Source organism: Rhipicephalus sanguineus, chromosome 9 (assembly GCF_013339695.2).
Source record: "Rhipicephalus sanguineus isolate Rsan-2018 chromosome 9, BIME_Rsan_1.4, whole genome shotgun sequence".
Classification (NCBI taxonomy): domain Eukaryota; kingdom Metazoa; phylum Arthropoda; class Arachnida; order Ixodida; family Ixodidae; genus Rhipicephalus; species Rhipicephalus sanguineus.
In genome coordinates, this window is record NC_051184.2 from 88,064,470 (window position 1) to 88,087,446 (window position 22,977).

A 22,977-nucleotide genomic window follows, 5' to 3' on the forward strand; every position below is an offset into this window, starting at 1 on the left:
GACACTTCGCATCAATATATATGCGTCACGTGCATATTGAAAATAAACATTTCTAGTTGAAAAAAAGCGTTGTGTGTGTGCGTGTGCGTGTGCGTTCTACTCTGTCCGCATTCGGTCACGCTGTTCAAACTTAGCACGAGAAACTACGCTTCTGTTCCCTTTGTTGATGTTTTTGCTGCTGATGATAAATAAATATGTCTGAGTGCGCTGTGATGGTTGGGCCTTTAAAACAACCACTAGTTGCTCAATGTACAGCGTCGGCCACGTCTGTGAAGAGCGCGCGCGCAGCTGGTTTTTACTGTGCGAGGCGACACCTTGATGCAGTTTCGGGCTCTCACGTGGTCAGCCTGACTACTAGGCCGCGCAAGCTCCTGACACACCACATCAGAGCCCAGAACTGCCTAAAGGTGTCGCCCTGCCGAGCAAAAACCGGCTGCTCGCGTGCTCTACACAGGCGTGTCCACGGCCGTACATGTGTTGCCGCCTGGTGCGATTCTACCCTTATGCCACGCAATATTACATGAGTTAAGGAAACTCCTTCCACTACATGACATTCATATAGTGTTTTTTTTTTCGAAGGAGTTTCAAGCAATAGCATATCGTTGTGGTAGAAGACCTGCTTGCCACGCAGACGGCCTGGATTCAATTGTCACTCAAGCCTAATATTTGTATAGTTATTTCATTTGTATCTTTCTCGATTTTTCGCTCATGGAGAAGAAAATAATTTTTGCTCACAACGAACAACACCGACACCGGAACTTCTGCGAAACGAGCTATGAAACGCTGTCGCGTTAATAATTAAATCTGGGGTAAATGCGAACACTAATGGGGCATGTATGAGTTGAACTCTGGGCCGACGACTCCAGAGTTTCAATGTGGATGACTCTCACTTTTTCAGGCGCAACTATATTTCCCCAATATTCGCTTGATGTTGTCATTCATACGGCTATCCTTTCCAAGCGTAGCTTGTTTCCGGAAATAACATACATGCGTGAAACTCCAAGCTGCGTCTACTTACAGATCAATGCGAAGTGTGGAGCCCGCAACGCTAAATAATTGCGCTGGCTGATTTACGATACAATAACTAGGTCTCGCATAAAGCACCCTCTCCTTTAATTTTGACTACCTGTGTTTCTTCAACATGCATTCGAATTTTAAGTAGCAGGATATCGTTTCATTTCGCTAGCATGTAAATGCGGCCGCTGTGGAAGCGTACACCACCTATGCCTTCAACACTACTCCGAACGGCCTCGGGCTCTGTTAGATACACGGGGAGTGCACTGCTTACTCGATGGCGGGCATGATTAATTAGTAGTTCATGTAGCACAGGAAGTCTCCCCGCTTTTCTCTGCAGCGGCCGCCTGCTACGCTGTCCAATTTGCTCTAGGCTATTTAGGTCTCGCATTTTTCTAGTTCTTTACAGCGGAGTTGACATTTTCGTTATGCCGTGCAGAGTTCACAAGAAACTATCAGGGCCGACGCGCGCACTGGCTCTGTCCGCCCTCTTTTTTCATGTTTTTAGTCAGCCTTCATGCTTAGTCAAGCACCATAAACCAAACTATGCCAAGATTGGTAGTTAAGTCAATCATGCTAAGATCAAGTCAATAAGGATCATGCTAATTTAGACACTGCTTATCAAGGCCATGGTAATTACGATCTTGTTAACACCTTGGTAATCAAGTCCTTGCTAATAATAAATTGATAACTAAAACCATGCTAATCAAGGCCTTGAAAAGTAGGTCATTTCTAATTCGAGCCTTAATAAGACCAGGTTAGTTCAGTTTTCACTAATTAAGATCGTGGTGATCAAGACCTTGCAAATGCAGACCCTCTGAAACCTTGCTAACGGTGACCTTGCTAATTAGTATTATGTTAATTAAGCCATTGCTAATTCGCTGGATCGGCCACAAGTTCCACTTTCAGTCCATCCTTGTATCACTAGTAGTGTTTGCCCCCACGTTTTGTATATCGCTTGCTTAATGCGGCTTGAGCCAGACAAGAGTACATGCGACACCCACAGATGCAGACGATTTTTGGCAAAATTATTTTTTTAAGAAGAAAAGATTAACGCATCAATGTGACGTCTTCTCGAAATGCGCCTTCTTCAAGAGACATTTATGGTTGTCGTGGTTTTGTCCTGTGATTATGTTTTCTTCTTGAGAATATGCGAAGTTACGTCATACTTACGACACCTATAGATTCGCCTATTCCTTGAATTTCGCGTTTGGATGTTGTGCACTGTTTCAGTCTTGCCTACGGTCGTAAAGCTTGAGAAATACCACTCTGTGCACTGTACAGGGCGGCATCTACACAGGCATGTGCATTTACACAGTCATAACACAGGCATGTGCGGCAAGTGCACGTGCCTGTTTAAAGCAAGAAATATAAATTGGTGAGTCGTGATTGACCAATAAAGGTTCCACAGGATGACTGTTTAGAATAAATGTGTCTAGAATAAATGTAGCACACAGATGCTCAAAAAAATGCGCTACAGTGGAAACACACGTCAACGGTGGACCCACCAGCGTTATATAGCTCTATTTGTACGTTGTTGCCACTACTTACAGCGTAGCAGTCGACGGTACATGGTCGGTACATCCCGCCATTTGCGGCAACAGCAAGGCCTCATACTCGTAATGGTAGCGCTGGTAGACGCTCTGATCGTACTCAGCGTCAATAGCGTTCCGTAAAGTAGCGTTCCAGTGCGGCCGTCGCTCTCTGCGCTGTGTGATGCATGGTTATTTCGATATACGATGTAATTACACATTTCACAAGACGCATGCAGTAGTTTGATTCAGCGGCTTTCATTGTTGTCCGGAAGGTTTATAGTATAGAAGATGACGGCTTCTGTACACATCCATGGTTTTGCAGCTTGAAAACTGACGGGCGTATTTGGCACCCCTACTCAATTGCACGTCGCACAGAGAATATGTAACCTCAGCATCAAACATAGAAAGCTTGCAATCTAGCCAGCTACTTTGCCAAAATATAGTGATACTGAAGGAAGCCTCGCCTTCGGGTAAACTTTCTCGGGCTACTCATAGCACGGAGGAAATCACTACCAACAGGCGATCATATCTCGCTGCAATTTCCTAGTAAAATTACGAATAATTTAATCAATTTCGGGGCACCTTCACATAAATTGTCTGCCGTGGCTGAAGTGTTTTCCGATTGGCATGTGTGGACTACAACGAAACAGACACTCATTGTACAAAAAAAGAAAACAAAGTTGTTGGTGGCAGTGATCAAGTGGTAGCGCATGAATGAGTGCTAGCGTACAAAGCCGACGATTTCTGCTGCCTTCAAGCTTGCGCTTTCAAAAAGTGATCAAGCTCTCTCTAGTGGAGATAGTTATCCGCCCTGGCGGTCACCACCTAATACTAAATCAAGCATCGGAATTTCACAGCAAAGCACGTGACTACATGTGGCCGATAGCGGCTCAAAATTGTGGGCTTCAAAAGAGAGTTTCAGCGCAGCGCTTCTTTAATAAGCAGTAAGAACCGCCAAGGCAGCTCAAGGAGCAACTACAGAGCGGATGCGAGCGTGCCGATGCGCCAAGCCGACCGTCGTCTTTGTTTCTGCCTTAGAGTGGTAACCTCTGTCTTTCGGAACGATGCTGATCTTCTTCATTACATTTGTGTCCCCTCCGGAAAAATAGCCATCCCGCCCACTTAGGGCCAGGACACTACAGTAGGATCTAGTAAGGCGTGAGCCGCTCTATATGCACAGTCTCGCGTCAACGGCGTCGTTCTTCAGAAGACGGCACAATAGCCTCAATGATGTAATTTACGGGTGATGATTCCTGGACGTCGCGGTAAGGGCCGTGGTACTGCGAGAGAAGTTTTCATGACTGTCCAGGGCTGGCGGAAGGGACCCACAGCCATACAAGCGAACCAAAGATATAAGATGCTGGAGCCTTCGAGCCATCGCGATGGTGCTTCTAGTCTTGTTGACGACACTCTTCCGCGTATTTAGCGGCTTGGGAAAATATTGTCGACTCAGATCGTCGGGATTGTACGGAAGAATAGTGTCTAGCGTGCAGGATGGCTCGTGTCCCTAAAGTAGAAAGTATGGGGAGAGTGCTTTGATAGTCCCAGTCGCAGTGTTATGCGCGCACGTCACGAAGATGAGTACGCGGTCCCAGTTTGAGTGATCATTATCGTCGTACATTAAGAACATGTTGCTTTGAGGATGGTAGGCAACAGTGGTCCGGTGAATGATGCGGCATTCTTTTAGACGCGATTCGACAGCTTCGGACAGAAATGCGAGCCTTCGGTCACTAAGCAGGGGAAGTGGTGCGACATGACGTAGAACGAGGTGGTGTAAAATAAAATAACCTATGTCACTCGTCGATGCATATGGCAGTGGTGACGTTTCCGCGTAGGGTGTCATGTGATCCATGACAATGATTATATAGCGGCTTCCAGCAGAAGTGGTGGAAAAAGGTTCATACAGATCAATGCCGACACGCTCAAAGGGTCTGACAGGACACGGTAAAGGCTGCACAGGAGCGGGAAAACGGGGAGTGGTGCCCTTTCACCGTTCGAAAGTAAGGCAGGAGTGGAGGTAGCACGGAGAAAGTGGTACATTACACGCCAATAGTACCGGTGACGCCGGCGTGTGGCGCAGCGCTTAATACAAAGTCGCGAATAGGTGTCGTTATTTTCGTTGCTTTTGGCAAAGCTTCCCAGACATCACAGAAACGGCGGCTCCTCTGTTGACAAGTGGTGAAACGGGTACATCGTCCACGGAAACAGTGACAACATTCCACGGTGACAAAGACCGCGTTGAAGTTCGAAAGCTGTGCCACTGCGGCGTCTACTTTTTCTCTGGGACAGACCGGGGACGTTCTGTCATAGGGAATGAGAACGGCGTTGCCGTCAAGACGACCGGCGTGTGTTGAAGTTCCATCGAGTCGAAACCAAGTCAGTAGCGAAATGTGAACCTGATGCAGCAGTCTGAGGTCTCGGCGCGAAATCATAAGTATGTGGCCCAATGTCATCATGTTGCGTAAACTCTCGTCTCCGGCAAACCCGCGCGACTTGCTGCGCGATACCGCACGCGTAGCATATGGGGCGGTTGTCTTGAGTTCGCCATGGGTTTTGAAAATGTGGTGCCGGTCGGGAGAGCGGACGAAAAGCCTGACACACAGTTTGAGGCGATGAGTCAAAGGGGTGCGCAGGGATGTAGGGGTTCGCAGTGAGCAAACGTCGAGGAGTGACCAATGCTTCATCATATGTGAGCGGAACAGTCACAGGTGGCGCAGTGGCTGCGGGTAGCACCTCGGCGACTTGCCCCTGAACAACACGTAGCGTAGGTGGGGCCGGATCAGGAACACATGGCGAAAGGGCAGCTGGTAGGTGACCTCCTCGCGTACAAACTGCTTTATCTTTTTGAGTAAAGCAGCGTCGTCATGCGCAAGGCCAGGAGACGTTAAAGCGGCAATGGTTTAACCTGACGCGCTGGCGCGACGAGTAGTGTCACCTTCCTTCCAGAGTTCGTCATAGCTTCGGAACAGTTGTATGACGTCCGCTACCGTTTGCGGGTTATTAGTGATGAGTATCTGAAATGCATAGTCAGGGACACCTTTCAAGGTAAACTTGATCTTCTCGGCCTCCGTCATTGATGGGTTGATGGGCCTGCAAAGGGCGACCACTTTGGTAAGCTTGCGCGCATCGTTCCATTTAATGTGCTTGCTTACCAGGTCGTACTCATCAAGCCAGTCTTCCGCGTCCTTGTCGCCAGTACCAATGAAGAAAGGAGGGTGGCGTTGCCGAACGAGGCCGGGGCAAACAACAGTTGGAGGGGTTGTTGCCGGGAGGTCAGGAAGCTGGTCGTCTTCCATGGACATAAAATTAACTGCAGGCAAGGTACGGTTACAAAGTTTCAGGACGGTAGAGTACCAAGCATATCCACCAGTTGAGACAGGGCGTTGCGGCACAGCACCTATTTATTAAACAGCAGGAACTGTCACGGTATGTCAAGGAGCAGCAGCAGAGGAGACGCGAGCGTTCCGACGCACTAACCCGAACGTCGTCTTCTTTCTGCGTGAGAGTGGTACCCTCTGCCGTTCGCAACGAAGCTGATCTTCTTCAATACAGCATTAATTATGTTGCATTTGTTTCAATACACGTCACCAGGGCAGAGCAGGCCCGACAGGTCGGTAGACCTACACCCCTAGAGCTACATGTCACGTTAGCACAGGGTGACCTGAGCACAAGCGACAGTCGAGTCCTTGGTCTGTGGTACGGACGATTTTTGCTTGATTGTCAAGAGCAGCTTTGGACGCGACACGACTGAGTCTGGACCTTCAGACGAGCGGAGCTGGCTCACGAAAGAAAAACTAATCGTACCAGCGCTTGTGCGGTCGGCGTTGCCTCACTGTGGTTAGAAATAGGTGAGTGAGCGGATAACTTTATTCGGTTCCTGCAGGTTCTTCGTAGGTTTGTTAGAGGTGGTTTGCATTTATTTTGCATATTTGTACTTCAAGACAACTCTTAGTTTGCCTCTGAGTGTTATAAGTGATCTGGGTTTGGCTGCCTCCGTCTTTTTCCGCCTCCTGAATACCCTCTCAGAAGTTTGTTGCAACATAACGCGATCTTTGACGGTTTTACGGATTGAGTCTTCACTGTCACTACTACGGGACAATATGCTAAACTGCTCTTTATAGAAGGTGTGTTGCTGTCATTGCTATACAACTCTTAGTCACCCAATGAATCAAGCGCTCCCAAAATAAAAAAAAACGTTCTCTATATGAGTATTACAACGCAGCGCATGTACGTCCATCATATTCTTCTGTGACAATGGCTGTTAATTACTATGTATTATGATGCCGTTTAATAACTTTTCCTAAATACTCATCAATGGTGTCACAGTATTTACGTACTGTACTGGAGACCACTGGTAAGCGGTACTGGTACACTGGCGGCATTCCAATGTACGGAACATCCAGACATGCGTATACTTCTAATATGATTGTGCCTTCATCAGGTAGAACTTCAGCTGAAGGAAAAAAATCGCACTTTGTCGTTTTTTTTCTCTAGTTTTTAAATACCAGCCAATTCGTTTGGCTGAAGCAAAGAAGTAGACCGAGCACTGGAAATATTGAGTGTGTGCGATGGAGCAAGACGTACCTTAATAACACTGATTACTTCTACGAAAAATGGTACCGCGAAGGTCCTGCAAGGTAAGTGCTTAAAACGCCACACCTTCAACGAAGCTCGAAAACCAATAGCCAATCCAAATCGATGTTGTGCGAAAAACATTGTATGACGTTGTGGATGCTTTAGGATACCTTTAATCAATTAAATATAGATCAATCATTGTTTAGCGGCCCGCAAAGCAGTGCCCACTGCACAATTGAGCGTATGCAACCAGTTGCTCCAGTAGTGGTTTAGCGACCCCGACGCAAAAATTTATTTCTTGGAACCGACAACGCCGTACAACAGAACGCCGTCACCGAGATGAGCCTACCATTCGCACCACCGAGGCACAAAGTTCTCGCGACAGCCGAGATTTATAGATCGGCCCACATTAGCTCTGGTCTGTGACATATTCAGAAGTTGGGTTGTTGCTTGGCGATTTATATGTAAAGCTAATTTTCTTCCCCTAATGTAAGATCGAAGTATAATACAGCTATCATTATGACGAGAGTCTCGTTCTTAGCTGCGGAGAAATTCTGTTGAGACGGCTTGAATATAGACCATCCTGTAACACACAGCTTCTCAGTTGGAGGAGAACTGATAGCTGTTTGGTACATAACTGCCCTGTACCGTTATCGGAAGGCCCCACGTTCATTTCGCAGTGTGTAATATAGAGTCGTAGGGTAAACACAGGGTTCGATCTTTGTCAAAAAAGAGAAAAAACAAACAGTGAGGTCCAGGGCCTCCTTGTGCCTTTGAGACCAGTGATGCATTGAGGCCACTGTATTGCGTGTCGCAGTGTTTTACGAGGCATTGGTAGGCAGTGGGAACACTGTAAGTCGTCTTCCAGCTCACTGCGCGCTGGGTGGACACTAACTGCGACCGCACTGGAAGCAGAGCGGGCTCGAATCTACGGTTGCATACAGGAATAGACATTGGTTGACCCTGGGGGACGCTGGAATTGACGTCACCATTGGGCAACGCGGGTAGACAAATGATTTTTAGACACCACGGCATCAGTTATCCAGCTGGTCTCGTACTATGAAACTCTACAACATAGCAAAAGGCAAACAAATAACGCAGCAGCGTAAAGTATTCTTACTTAAAACAAAAAAAAATAGGGGTGTGCGAATATAAAATTTTTCGAATACGAATCGAATACGAATATCCACCTTCGAATATCGAATCGAATATCGAATATCAAAGGAAAAATGCCTCCACAGTAACAATATTTTATTTAACATGTAGCTATTTGAAAAAAAAAAACATTAACAGCCTGACTGGCAACACAACATACGCTGCTATCTCCAGAACACAATGTCCAGGCAAGCACAATGCACATCACAACACAAGCAAATATCACGGCACAATGAAAGTAATGACTACATGTTATCATGAAGAAATACGAGTTGCTCCACATGATCAGGCAGCACGCGCTCCCTTGTAACAGAGACAACCCCCCCTGCCACTGAAAAGGCACGCTCGCTTGGAACAGAATTGGCTGGTATAGGGAGGTACATGGGGCAAAGCTTTGCCAGACTGGGGTATCTGAAGGTGCCTACAGTCCACGACCAGTCACGTGGGTCACTGTCTTTCTTCAGAAGTGGTCCTGCATAGTGAACGAGTGGTAGTGCGGCACGCTACGGCCGCATAATATTGAAGATGTACGGTTACATGATCGCCAACAGCGCTGCACGTCGGAGATGCACCAGCAATAAATCATGCGTATTGGGGCGCTCGTCGCAGGCAGATCCTCCGTGTACTTACGATGTTTATCGCTCCTCTCGGCAACGTTTTTAGCTATACGAACGCAGCAGAAATGTGGAAGACGAGTTATTTTATGCATGATAATCGAATCGCATATTCGAATTTTTCGAATATTCGAAGTTATCGAATATTCGAAACTATTCGAATACACGACTTTCGAATCGAATACGAATATTTCGAATGTAATATTCGACGAATATTCGAAACTTTCGAATATTCGCACACCCCTAAAAAAAAACTAAAAAAAAAACAAGTGGAAGCTCTGCGAGCGTTTACTGCTTGGAGATCTATTGCAATTGTATTAAACATGAAAGTGGGCGTCAGCTAACGAGTGCATGACTTCCTGCATGATTTCAATATATTTTTCTACTCTCTGTGTGCAATACTCATTCATTTTATAGACTACAATTAATTTACAGAAGTATGCCCTCAAACGATCATCTCTACAACGCTCACTTCCTATGAAATTCGTGAGTGCCTGGACTTTTTGCTGCAGAAGTGTATCGTGACAACATGTCATTCGCAGTATTAGTATTATTGTGACAATCACGATCAATCTACTCTGGGAGCCAGTCCTTCCATATGTGCTCAAACCGATGAAAGATGGCGGAACGCCGTATCAATGAACGTCATCGGCAGCACTTTGCCGCGGTAAATGAAGTGTTGTTGGCAAAGCTCAATCGCCGGGTTTTCAGCTTCTGATCCATGTAGTTAAATAAGAGAATATGACCTCGTTGGAGGCGGTCATGATCGCGACAACATTCGAAAGGTTGTTTAAGATATTCGTTATATAGTGTTGACGTTCTTTGCAACGAACGTCACGCATGATGTGCAGCGCTATGCCGATGGTCGCTAAGGCCGTAGCACTCGCAAACCAAACAAGAGTGACACTGTCGGAGCGCGTCGCTAAAATTAGTGAGTCTCGTACTGTTCAGTAGCACGGCGCTTTCTACACAATAATGAAAAACTGTTTAAAGAGTCAGTGTGAACGCTGCACACAATCTTTGGTTACGCTCTGACACAGTTCTTCTTTTTTACTGAAAACAGTGTCAGATTGACTTTTTGGCCCTGGGTTGCACAACGCAACCAAACGAACTACATTTGGTTTGGTTGCTACATGCACGGAGACACTCGAATTTGTGTTTCTAAGAGAGAAACTGAAAATATGGGCAACTGAAGCTAGTTGTTAGATGAAGAGAAATTACGACGCTTGCCGTGTTCTAGCGTGGTGTTGCGGTAGCACGTTGGACTTCTATGTAAGATGCCCGCCTGTCATAGGTTCGAGTCTTGTATGCTTTGTGGCATTTCTGGGGCCAGCGCTCGTTGTGTATTCGCGTACATCAGTCGAAATTGTTAGGAGCACTTTAAACATTTTCTTTCCAGCCCGTAAGGAGCGTCCAAGTGTTCAGCACACCAGCGTCAAGTGTGCCGTGTAGGGTGCGCCAATGTGACAAAACCCGCAGCACACTGTTCGAATAATAACGTATGGCCACTGAGCCACTAGCACTGCGTTTTTTAAGTGAGATGGTATACGACGCAGAAGCCTTGATATTCTGACTGTGTATGATAACTGTGTTAAATTAGCCGGCTGAATGAAGGCAAGATTTAGTATAAAATATTGATATAGGTGACTCATTTCTGGGAGAATACAGCTCTTCTCTACTGAGCATGCGCGGGCGAGATTAACTTAGCACCAGTGCTTTAAGTCAGGGGGGGCCCTGAGGGGTCCGCCCCCCTCCATCCATTTTTTAAGGACGGGCTTGGACCCCCCGCCCCTTGGCAGTCGGTGGCATTGCTGCCACCATTGCTGTCACCATTGGTGGCATTGCTGCAAGTGCTGGAGTTGAATTTTTTGGCAGTAGTTGTTTTTGCGGGAAACTTATACTCTGAAATTTTCCGAAGAATGGTGTAATCGCGAATATTTGGTTGTCAGGGCATCAGCAAAACAGAAGAAAACAGCTGTCGTCGTACTGCTGAATGAAATTTACTGAGATACTGAGCACCACGGGCAACGCCTCCTGAAACAACGGGACACCACCCTGTTCGACAGAGCGTCGTGGCGCAGCATGCTGTTTCACGAGGCGCCTGAGTCTGAAGCTACCTGCGCGTGAAAGAGTAATGGCTCACCTTGGTATCTTTCGTTTAGCACTTAATTTTCATTCTTTTAGTTTTGCATTACAAGACAGCTGTAATGCCAAAGACGCATGTAGTTTGCCTACTTTATTAGGCAAGTGGAAGTGAAAATAGAATAGCGCATTGTCGTGCCTGAGGTACTGAGTCCTTTACATCCCGAGTTATTTTTGAAAAATCGTTTAATAAATGCCCGAAATATATTCGGAATAATATATGTATTTGTATATCATTCATAAGCATTTGTTCAGTTCAGGAGACAGTTGGCTTCACTGCAATGATAATCGCTTAGTCTACAACACACACACAGACACACACACACACACACATATATATATATATATATATATATATATATATATATATATATATATATATTGTAGCGAAGCGATCGAACTTAGTAATGTATATATATATATATATATATATATATATATATATATATATATATATATATATATATATATATATATATATATATTGTGATGACGAAGAGCGGCACCGAGGCTCCGGCGCGCGGGAGCTAGAGCGAAGTAGAGAAAGACGAGGTCAGACAATAGAAAAGCTGGCCCAGGATCGGGCGTTGTCTCTGTCTCTGTTCCTTACAATGGCGCAGCCTACGACGCGAATCGAACCTTGAACCTGAGGCGACGTGTCCTCGAGGGTCATCAGCAGCGCGGTCTATCCATCCAAGGAACGCCGTCCACGCTTCCTCAATCATGGACTCCACGACTCGACCGCTGCTGCCGCTACTTATCGAATCATCCGCGGACGGCGTCCATGCCTCTTCGGTGGTTCCAGCGTACGACCTTCCAGGAACCTTGCTACCACTTTCGCCTGAGAATGTTCACGGGCTCCTGTCGTCTGGGAACGCCGCGTACGCGCCCCGTGACACGGATCCGGTGCCCAGGACTCTTTCAACGCGTGAGCATCCAAGGGACGCTGTTCAGGCTTCCTTGGACATGGATGTTGCCGTCGGGAGTACTGCTACCACCGCATACTCCGCGGACGTGAATCCTCGCTCTTTGTACGCCTCATCCGACAGCGCCGCGGCGCTGTTGCATACCATCGCACAACTCCGTGTCGAGATTAACGCCTGGATAGCTCGGTGCTCCGAGCTGTGTCCTGCCGCTATACCGTCATTGTGCGCAATGAATGCCCTGTTTGCTGCAGCTGCCTCACATGGCCTCGAATCTTGCTCAGTCCAGAACCGTAGAGAGCTCCGGTGTGCCCTGACGCAGCTCGCATCTCAACTGGGCTCCTTGGCGTCGGCATACTCCAGATTTTCGTCTGCCGCCCCACCGTCGCCGGCTGTCTGTGAGTTGCCAGAGTTCTGCGGCTTCCAGAACGACGCCGACAACTGGGTGGCGACCGTGAACGCTTATCGGAGCTCGCGAGTGCTGGACGGATCAGCAGAAGTGATCCGTGGCCATAGACCGCCTTCGGGACGGTGCCGCGGCGTGGCAAAGGTACGAAGGCGTGGGGCAGCAATTCTGGGCCGAGTGGAGCACCAGGCTCATAGCTGCCTGTGGACCGATTGATCACCACCTCACAGCCGCCACCCAGTCCAAGCTCACCGCTACCGAGGATGGAGCTCTGAAGGGGCACCTCCTCGATGCTGCAACTGTGCATTGCAGCTCACCTGCAGACAATGTCACAACGTGCCCTGGGACACCCACACACCTGAGACCAGGCTGATCGCTTCAGGCCATGCAATCGGTGTCGGTAACCAAAATTATAACGTCTCTAACAGACGCCGAGACTACATTTTGTTCACAGCCCCTGCAGATGTGGTCCCGAAGCTCACCATCGTATGATCACGTCACTTCGACCTCTTCCCACCAGCGACCGTCGGAGAAGCGGCCCTCACTTCACGCGCAACCTGACCTGTCAGCGAATTCTGGGAAAGAGGTCTTTATTGTCGCGTCAATGCATGGTCCTACGCTTTCAACGCAGTCATTGGCCGAATGCGCTGACGCTCATCTACTGCTCAGCGACATATCGCTTCACGAAGTAAAAGCGATGGATGATGCCGCATTGGTCAAGGGTATGTCCGTTTCATCAAGCAGGTACCCTCTCATGGCTGAGCCTACACCCAAGCCAGAAGAAGCCGATGTCCGTCAACCCAGCCGCGTGGCGTGTGAGCCCGTTTACGACAAGAACCACTTCATTCAAACTGCCACTGTGTTGCTTGAAGACCAAGTGGAACCCGGCGGAGTGGTGTTTTGCACGGGATCCATCACTGGTCGACCGGGCGTCGACAAGTTCGGAGGGAGAGGCAGCGAGGTCGAGATGGCTTTGGACACCCGTGACAATCTTGGCACAGGGCGCACACATGTCCGACCTCGTTCGCATCCTTCGTCGAGCCATCATTTACAGACTCAAGACGGAAGCCCAGAAAAAGACAAAGTAGATGATACATGCCACCGCAAATGGCATACGGCCAGCGTAAACGTGCGACCAGAACAATACAGTCAGCGCCATCAACCAGAGCCATCGTCATCCGCAGTATTGCAAGCCAGACTGCACCGCGCCCGAGACCTGCGACTGCTGCGACATAGCCAGTGTCGGCCGCCAGAATCATATATGGCAAACTTCCAACTGAAGTTCCAGCATCCCCGACCCAGGCCACTCCGAAATAGTCAGTGCCGTCCACCAGACATATTATGGCAGATTCATGAGCCAAGTCGCGGCGTGGCCCGGACCGACCACCGCGATGCATCCAGCACCGCCCACCAGAAACATTGTCGGCAGCCCAGCCGACAATGCTTGCAGTCATGGCCGAGTGTGATGACGAAGAGCGGCACCGAGGCTCTGGCGCGCGGGAGCTAGAGCGAAGTAGAGAAAGACGAGGTCAGACAATAGAACAGCTGGCCCAGGATCGGGCGTTGTCTCTGTCTCTGTTCCTTAGAATATATATATATATATATATATATACACTGGTATCTCGTTGATACGATTCAGTATAATACGTTTTTACGCCTAATACGTTGTTTTTATTCCCGGACAACATCCCTTGGAAATAATGCATTTTCATGCATTTAAAACGATCACATTCTTGCCAAAAATTGGATAATACGATCGGGAAAGTGGATCTTGACCGATATACCTAGAAATCCTGCGTTTATTTTTCGGTATGCTAGCTCGCACCGCGTTCCAACCCACGATGCAAGTGCACTTGCAAGTGCAAGTGCACTTCTATTGGTTGCAAAGGAAGCACATAAGGCTCCCATGATCCATTTCCTCAGGGTCTCAATAAGGTTAGTTCCCTCTATCTCTTTCTCACGCTAGCGTATGTTATAAAGCGTGGTGGGAGAATGAAAGAACGACCGGGCATCACACAATGCGAATTACTTGAAGGTAAACATTAGACAGAAGTCTGTCTGGTTGGATAAGTAAACTGAGATAACTAATATTTATTCTCCAACCAAAGTTACGAAAACCACCACGCCTACTGGAATTCTGCCTGTCCAGCACGTATTTTTCCTACAAAGGAACGATTTTCAGGCAAAACAGTGGAACCGCAATGGGAGGCTCCATCTCTGTCACAATGGCAAACCTGACCATGGAACATATAGAAAGGGAAGCACTTGGCTCCTTCTCGCCGCGACCCAAGCTCTTTCTTCGCTACGTGGACGATTGCTTTTGTGCCGTGAAGACATCTGAAATTGAAAACTTCAGACTGCACCTAAATTCCGTTCACCCAGCCATACAGTTCACGGTCGAGTGTGAACGCGACCGCACCCTCCCCTTTCTCGAAGTCCAGGTGGCAAGAAGGGGCAGTGACTTGGAGTTCTCCGTTTACTGGAAGCCGACGCACACCGGCCGATACCTTCAATACGATTCGTCCCATCCCTCCACCCACAAGGCCTCCGTTGTGTCCACATTACTTCAGAGAGCCAAAAAGATATGTTCCACTGACACAGAACGCCGGAAAGAACAGGCCCGCGTAATTGCGGACCTCAGAAAAAACGGTTATCCCAGACATTTCATTCGATCCGTCGCCCGCCGCGCAGAGCAAAAGAGGTTACGCGACTCCCAGCCAGCATTGACGAACAGCTCTCCAAAACGCGTGTCGGTCCCATACGTTCAGGGAGCCAGCGAGGCGTTGGCCCGGATTTTTAGAAAAGAAGGTGTGCACATCGCGCACGTGTTTTCATGCACGCTGGGCCGCTTCCTTTCCCGCCCGAAAGACCGACCAACAAAGGACAGGGCGCCCGGCGTCGTTTACAAAATACCGTGCGCCGACTGCCCCTCGTCATACATCGGCGTGACTAAAAACTTCCCCGAACGAATTAGGCAACACGTCAACGACGTCCGTAAACTCAACAAAGAACGCAGCGCCGTCGCCGAGAACGCGGAGACGTTTGACCACAGAATAGACTTCAACGGAACCGCCATCCTCGAAAGTGAAACCAAGTGGAGGAGGAGGTTGCTACTGGAGTCGTGGCACATACAGAGGACCACTCAAAATATCAACCGTTCCCTCGGAACTTTCCCCCCGGTGTATGCGCATGGGCTACGCTCCGCGGTAATGCGTGGGATCGTTAACCGCCGCGAGAGTGCCTTAAAGAGGCCGCTGCCAAGCCGCCGCAGTCCCCCCTGAGGAAGGAACCGAGCTGGTTCCGAAACGTCGGGTTTTTACGTGTTTTCGTAACTTTGGTTGGAGAATAAATATTAGTTATCTCAATGCGAATTACGTATCTAGTGGGTCCTTCAAAGCTTCCGACCCATTACAAAGGGATCAGCCATAATTCTTCATCGTCGTCAACCGTCGCATCAACAAAGTGCAAATAACGCCTTACAGATGGTACCTCGCTTCTCCGCAGAATGACGAGTAATGTCGTGGTGGGTGTTTCCCAACTTCACAAAAATTATGATTTGTGGCGTAGTGGGTACGTTCCTAGTGTACTTGTATCAGTAGCCACAAGAGAGATTATAACGGGCTCTAGAAATGCCGCTCTTCGAGCTTTCGCTGTGTCTGTGATGAGCTTTCCGCGCAGGCCTGGCGTTTTTTTTCTCTTTTCCAATCGGTTGGCACACATGTCACCGCCCCGTTATAAAGAGGACGCTCGTAGCATCCATCCATCCATGCAAGAGCACCGAGAAGAAAGTGTGAAAGATAAAATGCGCGTTCATGTAGCCTCCTTTGTGTGTTGGTGGTATCTCAGTAGCCTAAACGCCCGCCAGCCAGCGCCGCGCACCGAGAGGGCAACTCTTTATTTGGCCGAACTTGTGGCCGGGAAACTGAAAGTCACACTACAGCAATACACTGATAGCGGCGAACAGAGCTTCGACCATCGATTAACTGACAAGCGGTCAAGCGTGTCGGCTTTTATACAGGTGCTATTGAACTTTCCAGGAATATCGCTGGTGGCGGCGTTATCTCTAGACAAAGCTGGAACATTCGCGTGCGGGGCGCAATCTTAACAAAACGACCTACTACAATCACGAAGCTTCTCGAACACTGCTTCGCGGATAGCGTCGAGCGTTGATAACCGTCCCTGCCGGTCAAAATCGAATACAGCACAACAAGACAAGAAATGGGCGTCGCAATATAATTAAACGGTGGCGAGCGCCCCGAGACCATGTCATGTAACTCATGATGTACATGGCATGCGTCTCATGATTAGCACGATAGGACCTGTCGCTTATGTTTGTCAGACAATCTTGTCACGCCAAAAAATATTGGTATATATCAAGTTAATGAAACGGCGGCAAGAACACCAAGGCCGTGGCATGTAATTGATGTCGTTCATAACATCCATATCATGATTGTCATGTTATGGCGTATCATTTATGTTCGTCATAGAGTCATGTTGTGCCATACCAATTTTGGTATACGTCCCAATAACGAAACGGCCAGGCGAAAACAAAGTCTTAGATAGATAGATAGATAGATAGATAGATAGATAGATAGATAGATAGATAGATAGATAGATAGATAGATAGATACGCTCAAAGTAGCAAAAGTTCGCAAAAAATGCTTCGCATTTAAAATTGTTCAAATGAAGGGTGCATTCAACCGGAGTCGAAACGCACCATTCCGTTTTAGATGCGAAGTATCTCTTGCTCGGGGGTATGTAAGGCGGAGTGGTAATCCGCACGCAGCGTTGATGTCCGCACTCACACTACGCATGCGCGACTCTCCTCCTTCCCTCTCTCCAACAGCTGCGCGTTACTCTCTCCACTTCTCTACCAGCACCTGCTTGCGCTCCTCCTGCGTTCTCGCTTCTGCTCTCACGGCGCATACGCAACTCTCCTCCTCTAGTCTCCTCTCCTTCAAATAGTAGAGCGTTGCGCGCGTTCAGAGTTGCTCGGAGGATTTCACGCGAGACGGACGTGTCGCCCGCAATGCCCCGCTCGCCCGTTCAGGACGCGCTCGTGCCTCTCGCCGCCTCGTCACCGACGCGCATCGTGCCCCTGGCGGAATCGTGGTCCCGTCCGTGAAGTCCTTTGACCGGTTCTCCAATCTTTCCTGTCCTCTTCTCTCTTCGTCGTGCCTGTCGACATTCGATCACTTCCTTCTCTATTTCCTTCTACTTTTCTTTTATCCCCCCTTATCCCCACCCCTACAAGGCACTGCGCCGTGTCGCCTATAGGCACACAGAAATTACGTGCCTTTTTCATTTTCCTCCCGAACCACGAAGAAGAAGAAGAAGTCCAGCGCTTGCCTCGGTTGGCTCCTCTGAAATGCGGCCTCGACATGTCGAAGCTCTCTCCTGCGCAGCGCCGCGATGAGAGCCAGCGCATGCGCGTCAACTCCCCCTCTCTCTCCTCTCCTATGCTGGCTCTCTGTCGCGTGCCTGTCGATTTTCCCTGCACGCCCTGTGAGAATTAACAGCCAGGCTAGAGGGAAGACACGACGCGCGTAGTGTTCCTCTTCGCGTTCCATGAGGGGAGGTCGGTAGCATGCCCAGCGAATGCCAACGGAACGCGATCGTCCATGTGCTCCTGTTTCGCATCGCCTCATGGTCCCCTTTAGCGGAAGATGGTGTAATTTTTTGTTTTACGTGGCTCAGTGCAACAACTTATAACAATAATTCTATTTGTTGACTTATACTGCCTCACCTATCACAAACGGTTCTTTTTAAAGGAAAACATTACGTGGACAACATGCGAAGCTGATGAACCATACCAATAAACCTGCAATGATCTTGAACACTCCAAAAAAAGGTAAGCAAAACTAGCGTATGAACGCCTACATCCACTGGTTTCGCCGGACAATGTACGAAACTACCCGCGCCCTCTGTCGCGCAGTTAATGCTTGATTTTACTGCATTGTTTACGACCGCTCACCTATTGAAGTTCCGCTAGTAACATTTATCTCTGTGAGATAATCCAAGTTTCCGGGGTCGTGGAACCATTTAGATAGCTAACGGAATAACTCATCTCTTAAAATAACTTTGTTTTGACGCTCGTTTTTCTTTCTTAGACACAATAATAATGAGAACTAACAGACAACGATGTGAAGGAATGTACAGGAGGTGTTATTTCTAATAATTGGGATATAATGTGGAGAAAGTAAAGCGGACAAAAAGATGCCGCCGGCAGGGACCGAATCGGCGACCATCGAATGACGCGTCCGATGCTCTACCACTGAGCTACGGTGGCGGTCGTCCCCCCCGTGCAATTTATAGTGCATATATGTGCATTTAAATCTAGGAGTGTTAGTCAGCGCCGATCGCAGCCATGGCGGCGAGTGTGGAACGCTCTTATTGCTCGCCTTTTGGCGTCACGCAGCACGTGACCTTTCTGCGAGCTGGCAGTTGACCAATAATACCTCGCATATTACCTGAATGCATCAAGTCTCCCAGAACGAGACCCTTGCTATGAATGAAGGAAAGAAGATGACTTTTAAGGGCTCGTTTTTCTTTGTTAGACACAATATTAATGAAAACTAACACACAATAATGCCAAGGAGCGTATAGGAGATGTTATATGCCGTAATTGGGATGCAACTGTGAAGAAAGTAATGCGGAAAAAAAGATAACTTGCCGCTGGCAGGGAGCGACAGGCGGTGGCGCATGGCTGGATCACAGGAGAGCTGATGGGCACCTAGCTGGTCCTGACTAAGCTACCCTTTTACGCCCTGACCTTTCTCGTTCCCACCTCTTGCTATTCTATTGGGGGCGAGCATAGAGCTAATGTACTGACGCTAGAGGACAAGCTTGGCCGGTAAAGCAATAACGACAAGAGCGCTGACATCTTGGTACGTTGCCATTGTTGCCACTCCAATACATTAGAGAAGCGCCATAATGAGCGTTGTACAACGCTTGCAATACTCGTAATATTAATCCTAAAGAATCATTTGCACAAGAAAAAAACCTGCGGACATTGTTTTTGTTTATTTTGAATATTAAATGCGATGCATTTCTTAGCGAACCTCAGGCACTTTGAGCGTTTCTATCTATCTATCTATCTATCTATCTATCTATCTATCTATCTATCTATCTATCTATCTATCTATCTATCTATCTATCTATCTATCTATCTATCTAGGCGGATACGTCTGAGTGCTCTCGTCATCGCCTCCTTAACTACATATACACAAAAATTGGCATGGGAGGGTAAGAGCATCTGACGAATATGAGTGTCTGATTATGTCTGAATAACGTAAAAATCCTGTCGCGTACGTTGTCAAACCCTGTCTTCCAGACACGTGCGGCACATACCCGTTTACCACGGGCCGCTGTATACGGGTATGTGCCACAGGTGATTGAGAGCCTCTATCTACCCAGGAACGTTAAGTACAGAAATTGGTAATTTAAATGCGAGAGCCTTAAGAAAAACCGCCATTGACACCATTGGCGCGACGAATGCAAATAATGATAATTAGGATCCCAGCACCTTCCCGCCGCATGCTTCACATAACATCGATTCCCACAGTAGGTGGGATCTGCCGATTTTTACAACAAAGCAATAAACACTACATATGTACTCCTATGATACAGGCGTCACAGGGGCGTAGCCAGAAATTTTTTTCGGGGGGGGGGGGGGTCAACCATACATTATGTATGTTCGTGCGTGCGTTTGTATGTGCGCGTGTATGTATACGCAAGCAAAACAGAAAAATTTCGGGGGGGGGGGGGGTGAGCCCCCTAATCCCCCCCCCCTTGGCTACGCCCCTGAGGCGTCATATCAGGTTATCGTCTGTGGTTCCAGTGTTGGCTCCGCTTTTATAGTAGTCTAATTGACGTTACATTTGTGTTCCTATGGTTTGCCAAGCAATATTAAGCGTTGCTCGACACGGGAGGAATACGCTAACAAAAATTACGTACGATATTCACATCATCGCACCTTAAAGTGATCTTCATTTAGAGAATACTCACATGTGTGCTCTAACGTGAGTGCTTACGTTGCGTGGGAGCGTAAGTTACCTTTTAAACACCAGTGATTTCAACGTGCCTGTTAGTCCACGATGTGCACAGAACTACAAAACTTACAAAACCACGTCGATCCACCTCGTAACGATTGGTTCAATGCAAAAAATGCAGCCTAGAACTACTCGCCGACTGCTTCGCATGAAACCGATTCCCTCAAGGTGTGGGACCTACCGAATTTTTTTAGGAAAGATAATAATGGTTATTTGTGCAATTTACTGTGCACAAAAGGAGTGATTGCAGGACGATTTACTAGATGGCGCCCCCATATCAACATCAACACTCGAGAGGGCGCCACTGTAGGCGCTCGCGGCCGATTGCGCCGGTTTTCGCGTCGTGTAAATCGTAGTTGTCGAAGAGTCTCATCGTGTTTGTTTTCTGTCACCACGTACCGACAACAAGACGTCATGTGACAGCCTTTTTTCTATCAGGGTGATAACTTCATTGCAAAAAACCAGGGCGGACCACACAGAAGAGATGAGACAAGCACTGAAAGTTATGTATCAACTAAGCGCAACCGAAGTTTTTTTTTGCATATTTAACGGTGATAAAACTCCATCTGCCTTGTACCTTTAGTTTTCATTGAAGCGCTCGGGTGACGTATCACTCGCACTCGTCACTATGCTGCAAGCGACATTTTTCTGCTTTAAGGTTCTCTGAGCTGAAGTACTGTAACACTGAGCTGAAAATAATGTGGATACAGATGTCTCGTCACTGCGAGTCGAAGCAGCGCCAGACCACGGCCTACGTACTTTGCGTCGAGCTGCGAATCAGTCGAGTGACCCTTGTGGCAGCGAACGGAGAACATCTATTCGCTATGCATTATTGGTAGGGCGTGCATACTAAAAACCATACAGAATCAATTGAAAATTTTAACTGTTATCATTCCAGCCAGCTGCACAGGCAACACTACAGAAGCACGCGGCTTGACGCGTCAAAACACAGCACACGTTCCTTGACAGCGCGCATGTTTAGCCGGCGTAGGTTGGCAGATTTAAACTGATTACTATCGTCAAATACAGCGAGCGTCTCAGGATCTGGCAATGTTCTTTTTGTCTCATCATGGCGCAAACCATGAGGTTCTACGTTTCAATTCATTGGTCCTATGGAGAGCTTTTCCTCAGGAGTCAGTATATTAACTCTATTGGGGCGAGGAGTTGAGTCGCTCTCCATCGGACGCGCCTCGGTTGCGTGCTAGGTAGGATACCGCCGGCGCGCTCTTTATAGGTTTTACGGTCGGTGCTAGACAAAAACACCTCCTGGAACCCTTCCACGACATTTCTGTACGTACTTTCGAAACGAAACGTGTTCTTTACTGTCAAAATAGTAATTTTTCATGAACAGAAAGCACAAGATAGCTTACAGCCGTTGTTTCTTTGCAAAAAAACGGAGCACCCGCTTGACGCGGTAACGGCGATGGAGACCTCTTAACCGGCTTCTTTGGTGAAAAATAGTCAGTCGCCGAGTGAAAGCTATGTGAAATATCTTGTTAAAGTTAAACAAGCCTCAAACCAGCAATCTCACGGGTTTGAGGCGACCGATGGTGCTTCTGCATATATGAGCGCCGCCTTCGGATGCAGATACCCTCTATCACAAGGGGTTAAGTTGTGTTCAATATGCGAGAAATCCTCCGCATTTGAACAGATCGCAGCGTAGGTGGAACTTGAAACTCGTTTGCAAAGCACGCGGCAGCGCTCCGACTCGGCCGCTGAGACCACGTGACCCTGCCAAGCACGTCACGCGAACGGTGGCGCCGGCGCTTCCAGTGGTGGGCCTCGCGCCCAATACTACACATGTCTATGCTTGCTCTCGCTAATAATTTATCTGTTTCTCTATCTTTATTTTTTTTCTTTCCTACTCACTCTCATTCTCTCGCTCTGTACTTGTTCTCTCACCCATCAGAGTTATTGAAACAGTAATATATTAATAATATTCTGGGGGGTTTACCGTCCCAAAACCACGCTCTGATTATGAGAGACGCCATGCTGGAGGGCTCGGGAAATTTTTGACCATCTGGTGTTCTTTAACATGCACCTAAAGCTAAGGACACGGGCCTCAAGCATGTTCGCCTCCATCGAAAATGCGCCCACCGTGGCCCGGATTCGATCCCGCGACCTGCGGGTCAGCAGTCGAGCACCATAACCTCTAGACCACCGTGGTAGGTACAGTTATTGAAACCCACGCCGGAGAACTGGGCGGACGTGTTTTGAGAGCGAAACAGAAGACGACAATGAAGGAAAGCGGATGTCGGTTCATAATGATGATAATTTTTTATCTACGACACACGGCCAACCTCGAGCATAATAGCTCCGCTGTAAAATTATAATTGCTCGTCTTTTACTTGCCGTTTTATTAGAAATTCCTAATGAGTATCTTAACGTGTGAACAGCTGTTCAGAATTCTTATACAAGAAAGCCGAAAGTAGAAAACTGTGGTGGAGTTGGAGTGCACTCATGGTAAACCAACACAGCAGCTTCATGTCATTTTTGTTGTCTTTTCATAGCTGTCGCGCTAGTTGAGCGCAATCAAAACGCTTTTATGAGAAATTATGATTT

General features: G+C 47.9%; 1 protein-coding gene across 1 annotated transcript in view; it reads left to right on the forward strand.

Moving 5' to 3' along the window:
- Positions 1-22,977, forward strand: part of LOC119405985 (uncharacterized) — a 92,953-nt gene that overhangs the window by 31,554 nt on the left and 38,422 nt on the right. The window contains exons 3-4 of the mRNA XM_049419277.1: positions 7,044-7,186; positions 18,136-18,215. Coding sequence (XP_049275234.1) covers positions 7,044-7,186; positions 18,136-18,215 — 223 coding nt within the window. The remainder of the gene's footprint in view (positions 1-7,043; positions 7,187-18,135; positions 18,216-22,977) is intronic.